General features: G+C 35.4%; 2 protein-coding genes and 1 pseudogene across 3 annotated transcripts; all 3 read left to right on the forward strand.

Annotated features, from left to right (window-relative positions):
* Positions 1-19,247, forward strand: part of LOC135227142 (pro-resilin-like) — an 81,463-nt pseudogene that overhangs the window by 21,790 nt on the left and 40,426 nt on the right.
* On the forward strand, positions 1,685-2,656 carry LOC135226813 (pro-resilin-like). Its single transcript, XM_064266505.1, has 3 exons — positions 1,685-1,714; positions 1,932-2,012; positions 2,214-2,656. The coding sequence occupies exons 1-3, from the start codon at positions 1,703-1,705 to the stop codon at positions 2,526-2,528; spliced, it is 408 nt and encodes a 135-aa protein (XP_064122575.1). The 5' UTR covers positions 1,685-1,702; the 3' UTR covers positions 2,529-2,656.
* Positions 8,609-17,496, forward strand: LOC135227117 (pro-resilin-like). 2 transcript variants are annotated; one of them, XM_064266992.1, is made up of 3 exons: positions 8,609-8,650; positions 16,841-16,921; positions 17,052-17,496. In XM_064266992.1, exons 1-3 carry the CDS (start codon positions 8,639-8,641, stop codon positions 17,364-17,366), a joined length of 408 nt encoding a protein of 135 aa, XP_064123062.1. In that variant the 5' UTR covers positions 8,609-8,638; the 3' UTR covers positions 17,367-17,496. The 2 variants fall into 2 exon arrangements, with proteins under 2 accessions (XP_064123062.1, XP_064123061.1); XM_064266991.1 differs by lacking the exon at positions 8,609-8,650 and adding an exon at positions 12,746-12,771.

The following is a 19,247-nucleotide window of genomic DNA, read 5'->3' on the forward strand; positions in this document are numbered from 1 at the left end:
TTCTAAGGCTCAAAAAGAAACCCAGTCTGTTATGTCTAGCATACTTTGTGAAAAGCCAAGTAAAATTTTGATGTATAACTCTCTTTTCACAAGTTGAAAATATTTTTGACAATATTTTACAAAAGTTTGAATATTACTAGATATTCAGCATTGCAGGATGAAGCCCTAACTTATCATTGAGTAATGTAGAAGCTGCAGCAGATTAGGTTCGTAAACCGATTCAATAGATTTGCAATTCAAGTCAGTGTTAATGACCCTTAAAGCGTTTACAACGAATCAAAGCCTAGATGTTGAATTTGAAATGAATCTCGTCAATATGAAGTTTAGCAGTAGTATAAACATTAAAAGAAAGCTAAAAAAAAACATTATTTGAAGAAATGTCAAATATTACATCCTTACAAGGCGCGATTCGACCTCCAGCTTACTCGGGTCGCGTGCAAAAATCTACAGTCAAATAGCGCGTTGTTTCAACAACGAAAATTAAGATAAATACGCTACATTTTATAAGAAATAATTTTTCTGTACCGTTTAACTTGCACATTATTTTTTTCACATTTTCATTCTAATAGATAAATCATAAATATCCTTCCCTAAAATTCCTGTATCTTTAACTCAACGCGAAACTCCTATTTCAGACCTTTTTAAGCTTTCCATAGACCTTTCCTACGCCCCCAACACGAATAAGAACAACAACAACAAGTAGTTTATAGGCTTTGAGCAAGTGAAAATGTATTTATTCTTAATACCCTGTTTTTAACAGTGCTCAAAATAAAATACAATGGCCAGTTACCCAGTTACTTACTGATGAAGAATGAAATATTTTCTGACCAATAGAAGAGTTAGCAGACACACACCTATTTGAGAAAGGACTATGAGACGGGAGGCTAGAGATGAGTGGAGATTGTTAAAAGTGAAAGCGGAGGACAGAGTTGAATGGAGGAATATTCTGGGAGTTTTTTTTTTTATTCACACGGCGTTGGATATAAAAGATTTCTTCTGTAGAAATTTTACATCCTGAAATAAATTTGTCGAAAACTAATGTTTTATTCTTTTTCTGAACATGTGACGAACTTCTGAAAAAGGTTAAAAATAAATAGTTCATGCTGAGTTCTTTTCGATATTAAAATGAAAACTCCAATTTTAAGAGTTTCTAAAGCTCTAGAAAGTAAAAAAAATAATCTCATAGTCATTTACTATAAACACTGATCTTTTCAATATCAAAATGAAAACTAAAATGTTAATAATTTCTAAACCTCTTTGAACAATACATCTCATAAACAAGTATTATAAACAATGAACAAACGCAACGCAAAGTGATGTTGACAAAACAGATAACAAAGGGTTAGGAAAATTTGGCAAAATGTTTGTTTTCTCAGCAAAGAAGTTCAAGAAAGGAAAAACTTCAGTTGCTGAAAGGAAATTATTGTCCTGGGAACTTTTCAGGCGGCGCCAAGGAAAGCCCGTTAGTTCCAGATGTTTAGAATACCTGTAATTCAACATATGTTCCAGACACATTCCATCAAACATTAAGAAGGCACCATTGATGCAACGTACTGAGGTGTCATAGGCTGAGGAAATCTGACAGGAAAAACTCGCTTGAGATTTCATTACGAAGCCCCACCCAACTTGGAGTTTGTGGTATATAAAACGATCCTCGAGGTAGGACAAAGCATCAGTTTCTTCCCGAGACTTCAAGATCAACATGTTTGCTAAGGTAAGGAATAACACATGTTTCCTAAGGAATTTAACAACTTACTAGTTTTCAAACCTGCACGTGATTTTGTGTGTGCAGTAAGTTGCCAACATTTCTTTGTGAAATGTTTTACGAACTTTTGGGATACTCGTATGTTTTTGTATTTGAGAATTTGTAATGGATGAATACTTATTATTTCATTATGATATATAGTCGTAATTATCAAACGCTATTTCAGGTCGCTATCGCTCTCTTGGGCTTAGTTGCCCTCGTGGCTGCCGACAGCTTCGAAAGCTTCGAAAGATACTCCCGCCCAAGGGTGAGTTTTATTAACATTTTTCGTATGATAATGAAATATACAGGGTGTCCATAAAGTCTCAGTACCATTCTGAGCGATAAATACTTGTAATGGTACTGGGACTTTAGGGACACCGTGTATTTTGAATAATTTTCGTCTAAGTACTGAAACTTCAAACCACCGAAGACTCAGACTGAAGATACCGATTCCTTTCCCCCGCAGTTCTCCTCAGGATCTGCCGAGTCCTTCGAGTCCGGCGAGGCTCGTTACAACTTCAACTGGGCCGTCAACCACGCCCCCTCCCGCAACGACTTCGGACACCAGGAGCAACGCAATGAAGACGAGACTCAGGGATCCTACTACGTCCACCTCCCCGACGGCCGCCTGCAGAAGGTCGCTTACCGCGTCGATGGTGACGACGGATACGTCGCCGATGTGACCTACTCCGGTGAGGCTCAGTTCCCCGACTCCTTCGAATCCTACGAGTCCCGTGAGGCTCCCAGGAGGTTCTACTATGGCTCCAACGAGTCCAAGTAAATCCCGAGACCGAGTTCCTCGCAAGGACACGAGCAAAACCTCATCTTCTGATCAGCTTGCAGTTCAAATGACCTGTATTAAGGTCAAAACTAATATTTAATTTATCATTTATTAAAAAGGCAAATGAATTGAAGACTTTAATTTGATCTAATACCCAGAATAGTCTGTATACTGCTATATATTGTTAGAGAGAGTATTGAAGCACATGGCGTTTCAATGAAAATATTAGTTTTATATAAATAACGTATATTCTCTTGCTTGAAATCATACATCACCAATATAAGGACCAACATAAGTGTACAAATTCAGTCTTATACCAACTTCAGCAAATAGACAAGAAACCTTTACCTAATAACTGTGTGTGAGAGAGAGAGAGAGAGAGAGAGAGAGAGAGAGACGAGAGAGAGAGAGAGAGAGAGAGTGAGCCACACATTAAAATTGGATGCTACAGCAATGACCTCCAATCAAACATCCAATGAATTAGATCTAATCAGCGAAGCATTAGCCTTGAAAACCTGGATTGTCAACCACTACTATCCACTTACAAATTGTGCTCTTAACTGAATGCTTTCAGCTGGCAACCGCTAATGAAAATCAATGTACAATATGCATTTTTATTGCACATACTGACGAAGTTTGCAGTTTAGCATGAGACGGTCCTGCAGCATGAGCATTTATTTATTTGTCGGATTTACTCACTTTAATTGATGGAATTTAAGTTTTTCCTGTTGACACTTACTAATACACACACACACACACACACACACACACACAACCACACACACACATACACACACATATATATATATATATATATATATATATATATATATATATATATATATATATATATATACATACATATATATATGTATATATGCAGAAGCCAGGTACTATGTCGTACCTCTAAGTAAATGGGATACAATCCACAATGAAGTAAATTCCTCTTGTAGGTTAAAATATATATTACTTGTATAGGATTAAAGCTTTCGACCATCAACTGTGGTCTTGTTCACTAAAGTGTGATATGTCACCTCAAGGAACTGACAAGAAAGAGCACAACCATTTGAAAAAACAACGGTTAGGAAACAAGCTAGTTCAAATTATGAATGATCAGGCGGTTGAGCCCTCGTTCTTTCCAGAATTCGTCTTGATCTTCGTGGGGGAATGTTTCTATTGTCAACTGCTTGTTCTATGGTGGTTGGGTGGTTAGTTGGAGAAATGACCTGAGTGGAGTAAACAGGAGAGGAAGCAAAGCATAGTTATTGGCACATATATTTCTAAAGTTTGAAATTTTCCCTTTCCTACATATCTCCTATACAAGTAATATATATTTTAAACTACAAGAGGAATTTACTTCATTGTGGATTGTATCCCCATATGTATATATATACATATATATTTATATATATATATATATATATATATATATATATATATATATATATATATATGTATGTATATATATTCAAACATCAAGTATACTATATACAAGCAGACAAATGCAAAATATTAAGAGTGATTTTTTAAATGGTATTATCTGTATTGCGACGGGCCATGATAGATACCCTTCTTATTAACCAAAGAATATCCAAAAATCTCCAGAACTAATTCGAAATCTCTGATATATAATTTAAAGAAATCAAAATGAAATATGACAGAAGATGGAGAATAACATCATGATCTTTCACAGGAAAATTTGCCATAAAGATTCACTAAGTCTGATAAGGTCATGAACGACTACGGTTTGTGGTTTGATAAGGTCAGAGTGGGTACCTAATAGGCCTGTTTCCACTGCCCTATGCTGAGGTATGTAATCTCCACCCGACCCTCCCCATCCCTTCCTTCTCACACCCACTGCCCCCACAGGGCTCCCGTCTCTCATGCTTTCAGATTTTATCGAAGGAAGTGATAACATCATTGACATATTTCTTTATCTGCGTTTTAATCTTATCTGTTCGTTATCTATATGTTTCTGAGCTTGATAAAGAGTTTAGTACATACGTCTGATATTCATGAATGCCTGTAGAAGCGAGGTTTCTTGAACTATCATTACTGACATTCTAAAAAAAAATATTCCTTGATATCATGACTGCTATTTTAGAGAACATTATGTTCACTAGAGAGTTAAACAAATTGTTGCATGAATTGCATTTAGATGCAATTCCTGGGTACTATATATACAATTCATTATAAAGAATTCCTCCCTCCCTCAGCTTTTGATAGGCAAAGGAAATGCAAATCTGGAAAACAGGTGACATTCATTTTTTGAAATTTTAAAAAATACTTTCTCTAAGGGGGACGCCATATAGAGCATTTTAGAATAATCATTGAAAATGTAATTAAGATAAAAGAATATAAATACCCAGCCCCATATTATATTCAAATGATATATAGAGACTAAGAATTAAAGCAAATCCGAGGATAGCCTAATTACTTATACGGCATTCAGTTACCAAATCCTAACAGAGCCCGGCCGAGTAAGAATATGGGAAATTGAGCCTAAACAAGATAAGAGGAAATTCCTGACATTCAAGAGAGAGAGAAAAAAAAATATCTGTGACTTGACCTGAGTGAAAACGGGGCGTTGCAAAACAGTAGGAACTTATGATGTCATGGTCACACCGATACTGAACCAGCCAATAGCTCATGGTATAATTGCCAGTTAGTCGGAATAGTCCCGAAAAGATCATTCGTGTGATCTTGGCATTAATTATTAAGAAAGTGTGTCCCGCGGGGATTGAGTAGCACCCCGAGGAATGTCAGGTGATTTCCTAACAGAAAAATCAGACGAGGTCTTCAACGTAAACTCTCTCTCCAGATTCGAAGGTTTAGCCCTTCTAGAGGTTTATGTAATGATTCTTAAGCTTTCAGTGATATTTTCGTAATGCTTAAAGAAAAAAATTTGAATGCTGAGTTGAAAGATATCGATTTTATTTACTCTGATATTACCGCGATCTAACATTATTTTAACAATAGATTTTGTATTCTCTACTGGTTCATTATACATATTTTTTGGGCTCTCTCCCAGATAGTGACTCTCCAAGGGTATTAACCCGGTATGTATCTACCTTGACTGTGTGTTTAGTACAAGCCGTTTGGGGGACTTTTGTTTTTAAACCCGGTTAGGTATCCATATTTGTGGAGTGTTTAGTGCAAGCCTTTGGGGACTTTGTATTTAACCCAGTATGTATCCATTTGCGGTGTGTTTGTACAAGCCTTTGGGGCCTTTTTGTTTTTAACCCGGTATGTATCCATATTTGTGTTGTGTTTAGTACAAGCCTTTGGGGACTTTTTGTTTTTAACCCAGTATGTATCCATATTTGCGTTGTGTTTAGTACAAGCCTTTGGGGACTTTTGTTTTTACCTGGTATGTATCTACCTTTACTGCATATTTAGGACAAGCCTTTAGGGGGGCCTTTTTGTTTTTTGTTTTTAACCCAGTAGGTATCCATATTTGTGGCATGTTTTGTAAAAGCCTTTGAGGTCTTGTGATTTTAACCCAATATGTATTTACATTTGCGGTGTGTTTAGTACAAGCCTTTGGGGACTTTTTGTTTTTAACCCGGTATGTATCCATATTTGCGTTGTGTTTAGTACAAGCCTTTAGGGACTTTTTGTTTTTAAACCAGTATGTATCCATATTTGCAGCGTGTTTAGTACAAGGCTTTGGGGACTTTTTCTTTTTAACCCAGTATGTATCCATATTTGCGGCGTGTTTAGCATACATGCCTTTGAGGACTTTTTGTTTTTAACCCAGTATGTATCCATATTTGCAGCGTGTTTAGTATACAAGCCTTTGAGGACTTTTTCTTTTTAACCCAGTATGTGTCCATATTTGCGGCGTGTTTAGTACAAGGCTTTGGGGACTTTTTCTTTTTAACCCAGTATGTATCCATATTTGCGGCGTGTTTAGTACAAGGCTTTGGGGCCTTTTTGATTTTAACCAAGTATGTATCCATATTTCCAGTGTGTTTAGTACAAGGCTTTGGAGACTTTTTGTTTTTACCTGGTATATATCTACCTTTGCAGCATATTTAGTACAAGCCTCTGGGGTCTTTTAGTTTTTAACCCAGTATGTATCCATATTTGCGATGTGTTTAGTACAAGGCTTTGGGGTCTTTTTCTTTTTAACCCAGTATGTATCCATATTTGCGGCGTGTTTAGTACAAGGCTTTGGGGCCTTTTTGTTTTTAACCCAGTATGTATCCATATTTCCAGTGTGTTTAGTACAAGGCTTTGGAGACTTTTTGTTTTTACCTGGTATATATCTACCTTTGCAGCATATTTAGTACAAGCCTCTGGGGTCTTTTAGTTTTTAACCCAGTATGTATCCATATTTGCGGCGTGTTTAGCACAAGCCTTTGGGGTCTTTTTGTTTTCAAACCGGTATGTATCCATATTTGTGGCGTGTTTAGCACAAGCCTTTGGGGTCTTTTTGTTTTCGACCCGGTATGCATCCATATTTGCGGCGTGTTTAGTACAAGCCTTTGGAGTCTTTTTGTTTTCAACCCGGTATGTATCCATATTTGCAACGTGTTTAGTACAAGCCTTTGGGGTCTTTGTTTTCAACCCTGTATGTATCCATATTTGCAGCGTGTAGTACAAGCCTTTGGGGTCTTTGTTTTCAACCCCTGTAATGTATCCATATTTGCATCGTGTTTAGTCTGAGCCTGGTGGGGATGACCGTAAAAAACATAAACAAAAGACTGTAAATGTTATGAAGATAATGACCCCCAAGAAATATTAGTCCAGGATAACGAACGCCGAAAACTTCCGGGGGTCGCCATCTAGGAACGATACCCTTTTTAAAATGTATCATTGCATTCTACTGGATGTTAGTTCAATATCACCTTCTCGATGCATTGCTACAAAAAAGGAGGCCGTTCTTGCAATTGACAGATATCTAGAGAAAGAACCAAAAGATAAATAATTAAATAGGTCTATGCATTAAGCTCTGATAATTTGCTTTGCCATGTTTACCTATTGACTTATTAAATCAGACTGAACTATAGTAGGTTCACATCAACCGTGCCTCTGATGTCTGGGCCAGTCCCTTACGTCGCTCCTGATTGGCTGTTGATAAGCCAATCACATCTTTGGAAATTCTCAGTCTCTCGAGAGAGTTCACATAGGCAGGATGTATGTTCCACTTCTCCTGAGGGATACGTTTTTCAAAAGTATCCAACAGGAGAGGTGGCATATACATCCTGCCCATGTGAACTCTCTCTAGAGTGACTGGCTTATCAACAGACAATCAGGAGCGTCGTAAGGGACTGGCCTAGACATGAGATGCACGGTTGATGTGAACCTACCATAGTATTTCATATTTTATGTTATATAATCAAAGACTTTTCACAAATGAAATGAAATGGATATATGAATTGAAATAATTATGGTATTAGTTTTAAAAAATTACAAAAGCCTTTCAGATTATTGCGTTCAGTTAATCAATGTAGCCTTAGAAATCTTATCTTGAACAGTGTCTAACGTAAGAGACGGTGTAGCCAAAAGTGAATGACAGAATTAGCTTTTTCTTTGAAAGATTTGAAAATCTGAAAGAAAATATGTCAGTAAGACAACAATAAAGACTATTATCAAACAAGTTGAAGGGAGCTTAAGATAATTTTTAATACACACACACACACGCATATATATATATATATATATATATATATATATATATATATATATATATATATATATATATATATATATATATATATATATATATATAAAACCAAGTGTCCTAGGAAAAAGTAAAAATTACAATGTAAGCTCTCATTGACGGAATAAAAAATAATGGACAAACTTTGAAAATAATTTTCTGGTTGTATTCACGTACAAAACAAACTGAAGAGAGAGTAAGTGCTTCGGAGGTTTCAGTAACGAAACTGTAACATGTTTCTAAGACACTTTCCCCGCAGTTGCTGAGAAAAATGATCGATGCAACATATTAGTATCAAAGCTTGCGTTGGGAAATCTAACAGGAAAAACTTGTTTTAGATTTCATTATAAGACTCCACCCACCTTTGCAGTTTGTGGTATATAAACGACTCTGGAGGCAGGACAAAGCATCAGTTTCCTTTAGAGACTCCATCAAGATCATCATGGTTGCCAAGGTAACGAATGAGATGTTCTCAGTAAGATACATGTAATTAGAGTATGCATATATGCTTGGGTATATGTAAATGACATATGCTAGGTAAGTCATATGATTTATATCAATAATAATCATGTTTCAAATGACATTTCAGGTCGTCTTCGCTCTGGTGGGCTTAGTTGCCCTCGTGGCTGCCGACAGCTTCGAAAGCTTCGAAAGATACTCCCGCCCAAGGGTGAGTTTTATTAGCATTTTTTGAATTATAATGAAATTTATAATAAAAAAATGAGGTCGAAATACTGAAACCTAAAACCACCGAAGACTCAGACTAAAGATACCGATTCCTCTCTCCCGCAGTTCTCCTCAGGATCCGCCGAGTCCTTCGAGTCCGGCGAGGCTCGTTACAACTTCGACTGGGCCGTCAACCACCCTCCCTCCCGCAACGACTTCGGACACCAGGAGGCCGGGGACGGCGAGAACACCCAGGGATCCTACTACGTCCACCTCCCCGACGGCCGCCTGCAGAAGGTGGCCTTCCGCGCTTCTGACGACGACGGATACATCGCGGAGGTCACCTACTCCGGTGAGGCTCAGTTCCCCGACTCCTTCGAATCCTACGAGTCCCGTGAGGCTCCCAGGAGATTCTACTATGGCTCCAACGAGTCCAAGTAAATCCTTGAAAGGACACGAGCGTAATATGCTTCTCAGATAAACCCGCAGATCCGAAAGACTTGTCTACTGCTGGCAACCACCAGGTCTTCCGATGTTATGTATTTATTATTTATTAAAAAGCAAATATGAATCTTTTTTTATTATTTTACCTCCTACCTAAATGGATATTACTTGTCGTAGTTGCATTTCATTGTTATGATAGAGAAATTACAAGGAACGATACATTATATAAATGCTAACCTAACTCCCATCAAAACTATTTCATGTCTGTACAATAATAATTCATGATTGTGTTGTGTCAGCATTATTGATAACTGTCATTATCACAATTGTAAACAATTTATTTAATTACAAGTAAAGACTCTGTCTGACTTTGTGAGTGAATATATATTACTTCTAATCATTTTTAAGTTTACTTTTTGGGTTTACTGTCTCTTTAAAAAGGGTGATTCTTATAGAGTCATTTACATTTATATATATATATATATATATATATATATATATATATATATATATACATATATATATATATATATATATATATATATATATATATATATATATATATATATATATATATATATATATGTATACATATATATATATATATATATATATATATATATATATATATATATATATATATATATATATATATATATATATATATGTGTGTGTGTGTGTGTGTGTGTGTGTGTGTGTGTGTGTGTGTGTGTGTGTGTGTAAATGACTTCATAACAATCAGTTTTTTCAAAGAGACAACAAAACCAAAACGTGACCTTAAAATGATTAGAAGAAAATGGGGCCCAAACAAAAATCACTGACAGTAGCAAAAACATTATTCATAAAACCATTTTTAAGTCAGCGTACGAAATATTAATAACGAATCAGAGACCCTAAGGAGGTCAGAGCGGACATTGAAGTCTGAGCATTGCTGGCAGATAAGGTCAGGGAGAGCATTAGGGCTCTATTGATAACACACAAGGCAAAGGCTCATATTATCTCTCTCTCTCTCTCTCTCTCTCTCTCTCTCTCTCTCTCTCTCATTGTGTACATGTATAGTTTATATTTGGGATTTTGATACGAGTATGTATTCAAGAACCATTTTCAGAACTGTAAGCCCTTTATGTTTGTTTGTATGAATATACATATGCATATATACAATATGTATACAGTATATATGTATATATATATATATATATATATATATATATATATATATATATATATATGAATACATATAGGTGTGTGCGTGAATATAAGTTTCTGTTGTACCGTTCTTAGCCAACAATGGTATTTGTTTGTTTTATCTAGAAATGGAATCAGGGTTATCGTCTTAGTCCATCTGTAGAAAATACAAAAACACACAAAAACACACGTCTTTGGAAAAATAAAAATCATATATTTTTGAAAGTATCAGAAAAACGTAATCAATATTTGTCAGTGTCTTTTATTTTGTTATGAAGACAGCAGAATGTTCCTTTGTAATTGCAAGTAGTCAGCAAAAGGATACAAAAGCAGGTTTTTGGTCAGAAAGAAGAGAAAACAGCGTTGCGAAAATATTCGGCAGGCATGTCATGGCCAGTTCCAATATCTATTCACTCGTAGCTCATGGAGTAATAGCAAAAGTCCCTCTGCTTTCATTGGAGTAGAGAGAAATCATAAGAAAAGTTTCTGAAGTGACTTGAAGTTGACTGTGGATCTAGAGAAGAAGAAGAAGAAGAAGAAGAAGAAGAAGAAGAAGAAGAGGAAAAAGAAGTGTTCTCAAGCCTTTTATTGCATCTGATGTTCGCTGGAGTTTCAGGAAAGCAGATCGCAGCCGACACTCTTTCGAAACCGCTTAGAAAACTTGATCCAGGATTAATGGCATAATCCTTCTGCATTTCACTTTGATTTTTAGGTCATAACACTTCCGTAGCCAATAATCCCTCCCTAATATATTGTCTAATAATCATAACATGGGTCCCAAGGTAAAAATACTCTAGTTTTGATCTCAGATTCTTCGAATCCTGTAATATGAATCTCTCTGTTTCTTTTTTACCATAGCCTAAATATGTTCCCTTGTGATACTTGGCTATTGGCCCTTTCCTGCATTTTAGATGAGTATGGATATAAGCAATCAGCCAGTGCACGACAGAAGTAACTCCAAATAATTTGCCTATGTGTTAGTTTATCACAGTTTACACTTTTTTTTTCATTATTAAACTATATTTAAACGGGAAATGAAAAAATTCTACATTTTACGTCACTAGATTTTAAAAATTCTTAAGAGTATCTGCTTAGGATTTGAAATAAAGACAAGGAGAGAACAGACGATAATGAGAATGACAGATATTTGAAGGTTGCTATGTCATTCCTTTGTAAAATTCTAAACATTTTAAAACTCTCAAATAAGATAAAATGGCATTAGCAGCATTTTTGATACGAACCAACGAGTTATTGTCAATTTTCGCAGTTTTCTTTGACAGTCAGACAGTTTTTGACTTAAAAATTACGTCATTACAGTCAATACCAAAATCAGAACCTGATTCAGCATTTTGTCAGTCCTGAGTTCGTACGGAGAGCCCAATAGTTTTATGATCGTGAACAGCGAACAGGATACTGAAAACAAGTGATATCTGTTCTACAGCTGGGTATAGAAATGACGAAAGGCTTTAGAACATTTTATATCTCTGCAGAAAGATCAGCTTCTTTTGCTATAATTACATATTCCTCCTTAATAACCTGGTTCTTGGCATTATGATAATCCGTATATTCCCTATTGTTTTCTGCGACAGTAACTGAGGTAAGATAAGGTGATCCACTTGATAAACTAAACTATCTTTTCCTTTGCTAGATGTTGAAAATTTTGAATGTAAATAACATCCTTAACACCTCAATAAAGGTTATATAGTTATAAAATTTATTGGAGGCTATTTTTTGGGCTTCATTTTAAAGACAAAAAAAATGGAAAATTTAGAATGTTGAAAATAACTTCAACCAGATCCTTATAAAACAGAACAATGCTGGAAATAGAAAAAGGAAAAATTTTCCTGAGACTCTGACAAACTTCTGAAAATTATCAAGCAAATACATTGAATGATTCGATATTCCTGTGTCTTAATGGAAGAAGTATTAACATGTGTTCATATTCAAACAATAAATTAAAATAAGATATAAAAATCACAGGAACATTTTGCGTGATTTTCTTTATAAAAATTCAATAAAGCTAGAAATGTTTAGAGGTTTACAGCAATTAAAACCTAACGTATTTCATAAGCACTTTCCCTAGTTTATTGAGGAGGATTCACAACTGCAACTAACCATAGTGACAGAAACTCTTTGGAAATCCAACAGGAAAAACTTGTTTTAGAATCGATTACCAAACTCCACCCACCTTTGCAGTTTGTGGTATATAAACGACTCTGGAGTCAGGACAGAGCATCAGTTTCCTCTCGAGACTCCAACAAGATCATCATGGTTGCCAAGGTAACGAATGAGATGTTCTCAGTAAGATACATGTAATTAGAGAATGCATATGTGCTTGGGTATATGTAAATGACATATGCTAGGTAAGTCATATGATTTATATCAATAGTAATCATGTGTTTCAAATGACATTTCAGGTCGTCTTCGTTCTGGTGGGCTTAGTTGCCCTCGTGGCTGCCGACAGCTTCGAAAGCTTCGAAAGATACTCCCGCCCAAGGGTGAGTTTTAGTAGGCATTTTGTTTTTTGGATTTAACAATGAAATATACAGGGTGACCATCAAAGTCCCAGTATCATTCTGAGCAATAAATACTTGTAATGGTACTGAGACTTTATGGACACCGTGTATTCTAAATCACTTTCGTCGATACACTGAGACCTAACCACCGAAGACTCAGACTGAAGATACCGATTCCTCTCCCCTCCAGTTCTCCTCAGGATCCGCCGAGTCCTTCGAGTCCGGCGAGGCTCGTTACAACTTCGACTGGGCCGTCAACCACCCTCCCTCCCGCAACGACTTCGGACACACCAGGAGGCCGGGGACGGCGAGAACACCCAGGGATCCTACTTCGTCCACCTCCCCGACGGCCGCCTGCAGAAGGTGGCTTTCCGCGCTTCTGACGACGACGGTTACATCGCCGAGGTCACCTACTCCGGTGAGGCTCAGTTCCCCGACTCCTTCGAATCCTACGAGTCCCGTGAGGCTCCCAGGAGATTCTACTATGGCTCCAACGAGTCCAAGTAAATCCTTGAAAGGACGCGAGCGAAATATCCTTCTCAGATAAATCCGCAGATCCCAAAGACTTGTCTGCTGCTGGCAACCCCCAGGTCTTCCGATGTTATGTATTTATTATTTATTAAAAAGCAGATATGAATCTTTTATATAATTTCACCCCTTACTTTAACAAAATGTTTACTTAATTGGCTTCATTAAATTTTATATATAACGGTGGAAAAATTACGAGTAATAATCCATTACACTATCGAATATCGTATCAAATTTGTATCTAATCGTTACACTAATTACTCATGTTCGTGTGTTGTCACCATTATATAACAAATGAAATAAGCATAATTACAACTAATTTAGTTAATTAGAAGTAAATATTACCGTTGACTCTCTCTCTCTATCTCTCTTTCTTTCTATACATACATACATACACACATATATATCTATGTACTATATACATATAGAATATATATATATATATAATATATATATATATATATATATATATATATATATATATATATATATATGTGTATATATAATATATATATATATATATATATATATATATATATATATATATATATATATCATAAGCATAAGGAGTTGGCGACATGTAGCCTTCTCAATTATCACTATTATATTCATAGAGACAACAGAACCAAAAATAAACCTTGAAAATAACGAAAGAAAGACAACCAGAACTGACAAGATCTAAGACTGTTTTCGTAAATCCGTTCATGAGTCATGGCACGAAGTATTATTCATGAGTCAGTGACCCTGAGGAGGTCAGAGCGGGCATTAAAGTCTGGGGTTTGCGGGGCAGATAAGGTCTCTTAATAACATGCAAGGGAAAGTCTCTCTCTCTCTCTCTCTCTCTCTCCTCTCTCTCTCTCTCTCCCTCTCTCTCTCTCTCTTATCTCTCATTGTTTACACGCATAGTTTGATTTGGGATTTTGATATGAGAATGTATTCAAGAATAATTTTTAGAAATGTATAGCTTTTATTTTTATATTTATATTTGTGTATATAATTCATACATACATATATATAGGTAAATATTTATATTGTTCATATACATGAATATATGTTTGCATGTATAAATGTTTCTGTTGTTCCCTCCTTAGCCAACCAAGGGTATTTGTTTGTTTTTGTCTAGAAATGGAATCAGGGTTATCGTCTTAATCCATCTGTGGAAAATACCAAAACAAACGTCTTTGGAAAAATAACAATCATATATTTTTGAAGGTATCAGAAAAACTTAATTAATATTTGTCAGTATCTTTTATATCGTTATGAAGACAGCAGAATGTTTATTTGAGATTGCACTTAGACAGAAAAAGGATACAAAAACACTTTTTCGGTCAGAAAGAAGAGAAAACAGCGTTGCAAAAATATTCGGTAGGCAATGCCATGGTCAGACCCAGTATCTAAACACTCGTAGCTCATGGAGTAATAGCAAAAGTCCCTCTGCTTTCATTTGAGTAGAGAGAAATCATAAGAAAAGTTTCTGAAGTGACTTGAAGTTGACTGTGGATCTAGAGAAGAAAAAGAAGAAGAAGAAGAAGAAGGAGAAGAAGAAGAAGTGTTCTCAAGCCTTTTATTGCATCTGATGTTCTTTGGAGTTTCAGGAAAGTAAATCACAGCTGACCCTCTTTCGAAATCGCTTAGAAAACTTGACCCATGATCAATGGCATAATCCTTCTGCATTTCACTTTCATTCTTAGGTCATGACCAATGAGTAGCTGATAGGAATTCCTTCATATTTCTAACAATCATAGGATGGATTCCAAGACGAAAAATATTTGGGTTTTTGGTTATCGTAGATGATAAGGACCGCGTCATGTGATTCACTTTTTTCTGATATTTTGGTAAAACGTCAATATATAATTTTCTTATATGTCATTCAGATTTGGATGCTGTTCCTTAAATGGACAAAACTATCGGAAATGAAAATCAGCTAAATATCAGAAAATAAATATGAATAGATTTGCTTGTTTTTATTTCTAACAGTATAGCGTTGTTTATTTTAATAATTGCTACTGAAACGGTAAATAGAAAAACATCATTTTACGTTCCTCAATTAAAAAAAATACAAATACCTTTTTATTATTCGTAAAAAATGATGAAGAAGCTGAATAATGAGAATGATACGTTTTTGAAAGTAAGCAACTCCCTTTCTTCATGAAATCAATAGTATTCTAAAACACTCAGATGAAATAAAGGATAACGATCATTATCTCGAAACGTAGCTACAAGTCTGTTGGAATATTCTTAATGTTCCTGGACAACCACAAACCAATTTTCTACTTATACTTAAAATATACTTCATGAACAGTGCAATAAATACTCAAATAAGAACCCATTTCATAGTTTCGTCAATCTAGAGTTTGAGAAATAACGAAAATGTTCTTTGAAGGATCTGGTTCTTATGCGGTATTAATCCATATTTCCTTAATAATCTGCTTTCTGCATTCAAATAGCCCATATATATCTGTGATTATTTTTCCAAACAACATCTAATGTAAGAGACGGTGATCCACTCAATAAAAAACATTTATCATATTTTCTTATGCGGTAGATATTTAAAATGACGATTTTGAATAACGTATCGTAAGACGGCAGTAAAGATTATATTTATAAAATTTCTAAAAATATTTTCAGCCTTTATTTTAGATATTCCTGTAATTTTGCCACTTGATTTTAAGAACATCTCAACGAGATTCTTATAAAAAACAACAATGTAAGATATAAACAAAAGAATTTTGTCCCAACTTTTACAAAACTTAAAAATCATACAATCAAATTCTATGACGATGTATACGTAGTTATTTTAAGGAAAGAAATATTGATAAGCCATTTTGATAATTTTAATATCGTAAGATAAAGATTTAAATACCACAGGGATATTTTTGACGAAAATTGTTTTAAAATATTACTTAAAGCAACAAAGGTGTAAAGCATACAAGAACTAAAGCTTAACATATCTAACATATATACTTTCCTAATCTATTGAGGAGGAGTCACAGTTGCATCTTGCTATGTGACAGAAACTCTTTGGAAACCCAACAGGAAAAACTTGTTTTAGATTCCATTACCTGACTCCACCCACCTTTGCAGTTTGTGGTATATAAACGACTCTGGAGGCAGGACAAAGCATCAGTTTCCTCTCGAGACTCCAACAAGATCATCATGGTTGCTAAGGTAACGAATGAGATGTTCTCAGTAAGATACATGTAATTAGAGTCTGCTTATGTGCTTGGGTATATGTAAATGATATATGCTAGGTAAGTCATATGATCTATATCAATAATAATCATGTGTTTCAAATGGCATTTCAGGTCGTCTTCGCTCTGGTGGGCTTAGTTGCCCTCGTGGCTGCCGACAGCTTCGAAAGCTTCGAAAGATACTCCCGCCCAAGGGTGAGTTTTAGTAGCATTTTTTGAATTATAATGAAATTTTATATATATAAAAAAAAAAATGAGGTCGAAATACTCAAACCTCAAACCACAGAAGACTCAGACTGAAGATACCGATTCCTCTCCCCTCCAGTTCTCCTCAGGATCCGCTGAGTCCTTCGAGTCCGGCGAGGCTCGTTACAACTTCGACTGGGCCGTCAACCACCCTCACTCCCGCAACGACTTCGGACACCAGGAGGCCGGGGACGGCGAGAACACCCAGGGATCCTACTTCGTCCACCTCCCCGACGGCCGCCTGCAGAAGGTGGCCTTCCGCGCTTCTGACGACGACGGATACATCGCCGAGGTCACCTACTCCGGTGAGGCTCAGTTCCCCGACTCCTTCGAATCCTACGAGTCCCGTGAGGCTCCCAGGAGATTCTACTATGGCTCCAACGAGTCCAAGTAAATTCTCGAAAGGACGCGAGCGAAATATCCCTCTAAGATAAACCCGCAGATCCTAAAGACTTGTCTGCTGCTGGCAACCACCAGGTCTTCCGATGTTATGTATTTATTATTTATTAAAAAGCAGATATGAATCTTTTATATAATTTCATCCCTTACCTTAACAAAATGTTTACCTAATTGGCTTCATTAAATTTTATATATAACGGTGGAAAAATTACGAGTAATAATCAATTACATAAGCACTGTCGAATATCGTATCAAATTTGTATCTAATCGTTACACTAATTACTCATGTTCGTGTGTTGTCACCATTATATAACAAATGAAATAAGCATAATTACTACTAATCTAGTTAATTAGAAGTAAAGATTACCGTTGACTCTCTCTCTCTCTATCTCTCTTTCTTTCTATATATACATACATACACACACACACACATATATATATTATATATATATATATATATATATAATATATATATATATATATATATATATATATATATATATATATATATCTATGTATCTATACACACACACACACACATATATTATATATATATATATATATATATAGATATATATATGTATATATATATATATATATATATATATATATATATATATATATATATATATATACATATATAAACATATATATATAATATATATATAGATATATATACTATACATATATATATCATAAGCATAAGGAGTTGGCGACATGTAGCCTTCTCAATTATCACTATTATATTCATAGTGACAACAGAACCAAAAATAAACCTTGAAAATAACGAAAGAAAGACAGCCAGAACTGACAAGATCTAAGACCGTTTTCGTAAATCCGTTCATGAGTCATGACACGAAGTATTATCCATGAGTCAGTGACCCTGAGGAGGTCAGAGCGGGCATTAAAGTCTGGGGTTTGAGGGTAGATAAGGTCAGGGAGGGCTTTAGGGATCTATTGATAACACACAAGGCAAAGGCGCATATTATCTCTCTCTCTCTCTCTCTCTCTCTCAACCCGAAATTACAAATGGAGCTGCAGCAGGGCCTGATGGAGTTCCTGCTATTTTGTTAAAGAAAGTAGTTCATTCTATCGCAAAGCCACTTGCAATATTATTAAGACAAAGTGTAGATACAGGCAAGATTTATGATGAGCACAAATTAGCATATATTACCCCTACTTTCAAAAGTGGATCAAGACTAGAGGCAAGTAATTATAGGCCTGTGAGTCTAACATCACATATTATGAAAGTGTATGAAAGGGTAATGAAGAAAAATATTATGAAACATTTAATAAAAAATAATTTGTTTAATATAGGACACATGGTTCGTACGCCAGAAAAAGTACACAAACCCAACTGTTAGTCCACCATGAGAACATATTCAAAAATATGAAAAGCGGAAATGAAACAGATGTGGTTTATCTAGACTTTGCAAAAGCTTTTGACAAGGTAGACCATAATATATTAGCGAAGAAAATTAGAAAACACAATATCGTGGATAAAGTAGGAAGATGGTTAAAAGAATTTTTACACAACAGAAAACAGATAGTTATTGGAAACGATGAGAAATCGGATGAAGCCAAGGTAATATCCGGTGTGCCACAAGGTACGGTGTTAGCTGCAATACTGTTTGTTATTATGATTGAAGACATAGACAGTAATGTTAAGGATTCGGTAGTGAGTAGTTTCGCCGATGACACAAGAATAAGTAGAGAAATTACTTGTGATGAAGATAGGAACGCTCTACAAAGAGACCTTAACAAAGTATATGATTGGGCAGAGGTAAATAGGATGGTATTTAACTCTGATAAATTTGAATCAATAAATTATGGAGACAGAGAAGGAAAGCTATATGCATATAGGGGACATAATAAT

Source organism: Macrobrachium nipponense, chromosome 15 (genome assembly GCF_015104395.2).
Source record: "Macrobrachium nipponense isolate FS-2020 chromosome 15, ASM1510439v2, whole genome shotgun sequence".
Taxonomy (NCBI): domain Eukaryota; kingdom Metazoa; phylum Arthropoda; class Malacostraca; order Decapoda; family Palaemonidae; genus Macrobrachium; species Macrobrachium nipponense.

Coding starts and splice junctions, on each gene's coding strand:
- LOC135226813 (XM_064266505.1), top strand. Junction 2,013..2,213: donor AAAGATACTCCCGCCCAAGG/GTGAGTTTTATT, acceptor TTTCCCCCGCAG/TTCTCCTCAGGATCTGCCGA.
- LOC135227117 (XM_064266992.1), top strand. Junction 16,922..17,051: donor AAAGATACTCCCGCCCAAGG/GTGAGTTTTAGT, acceptor TCTCCCCTCCAG/TTCTCCTCAGGATCCGCTGA.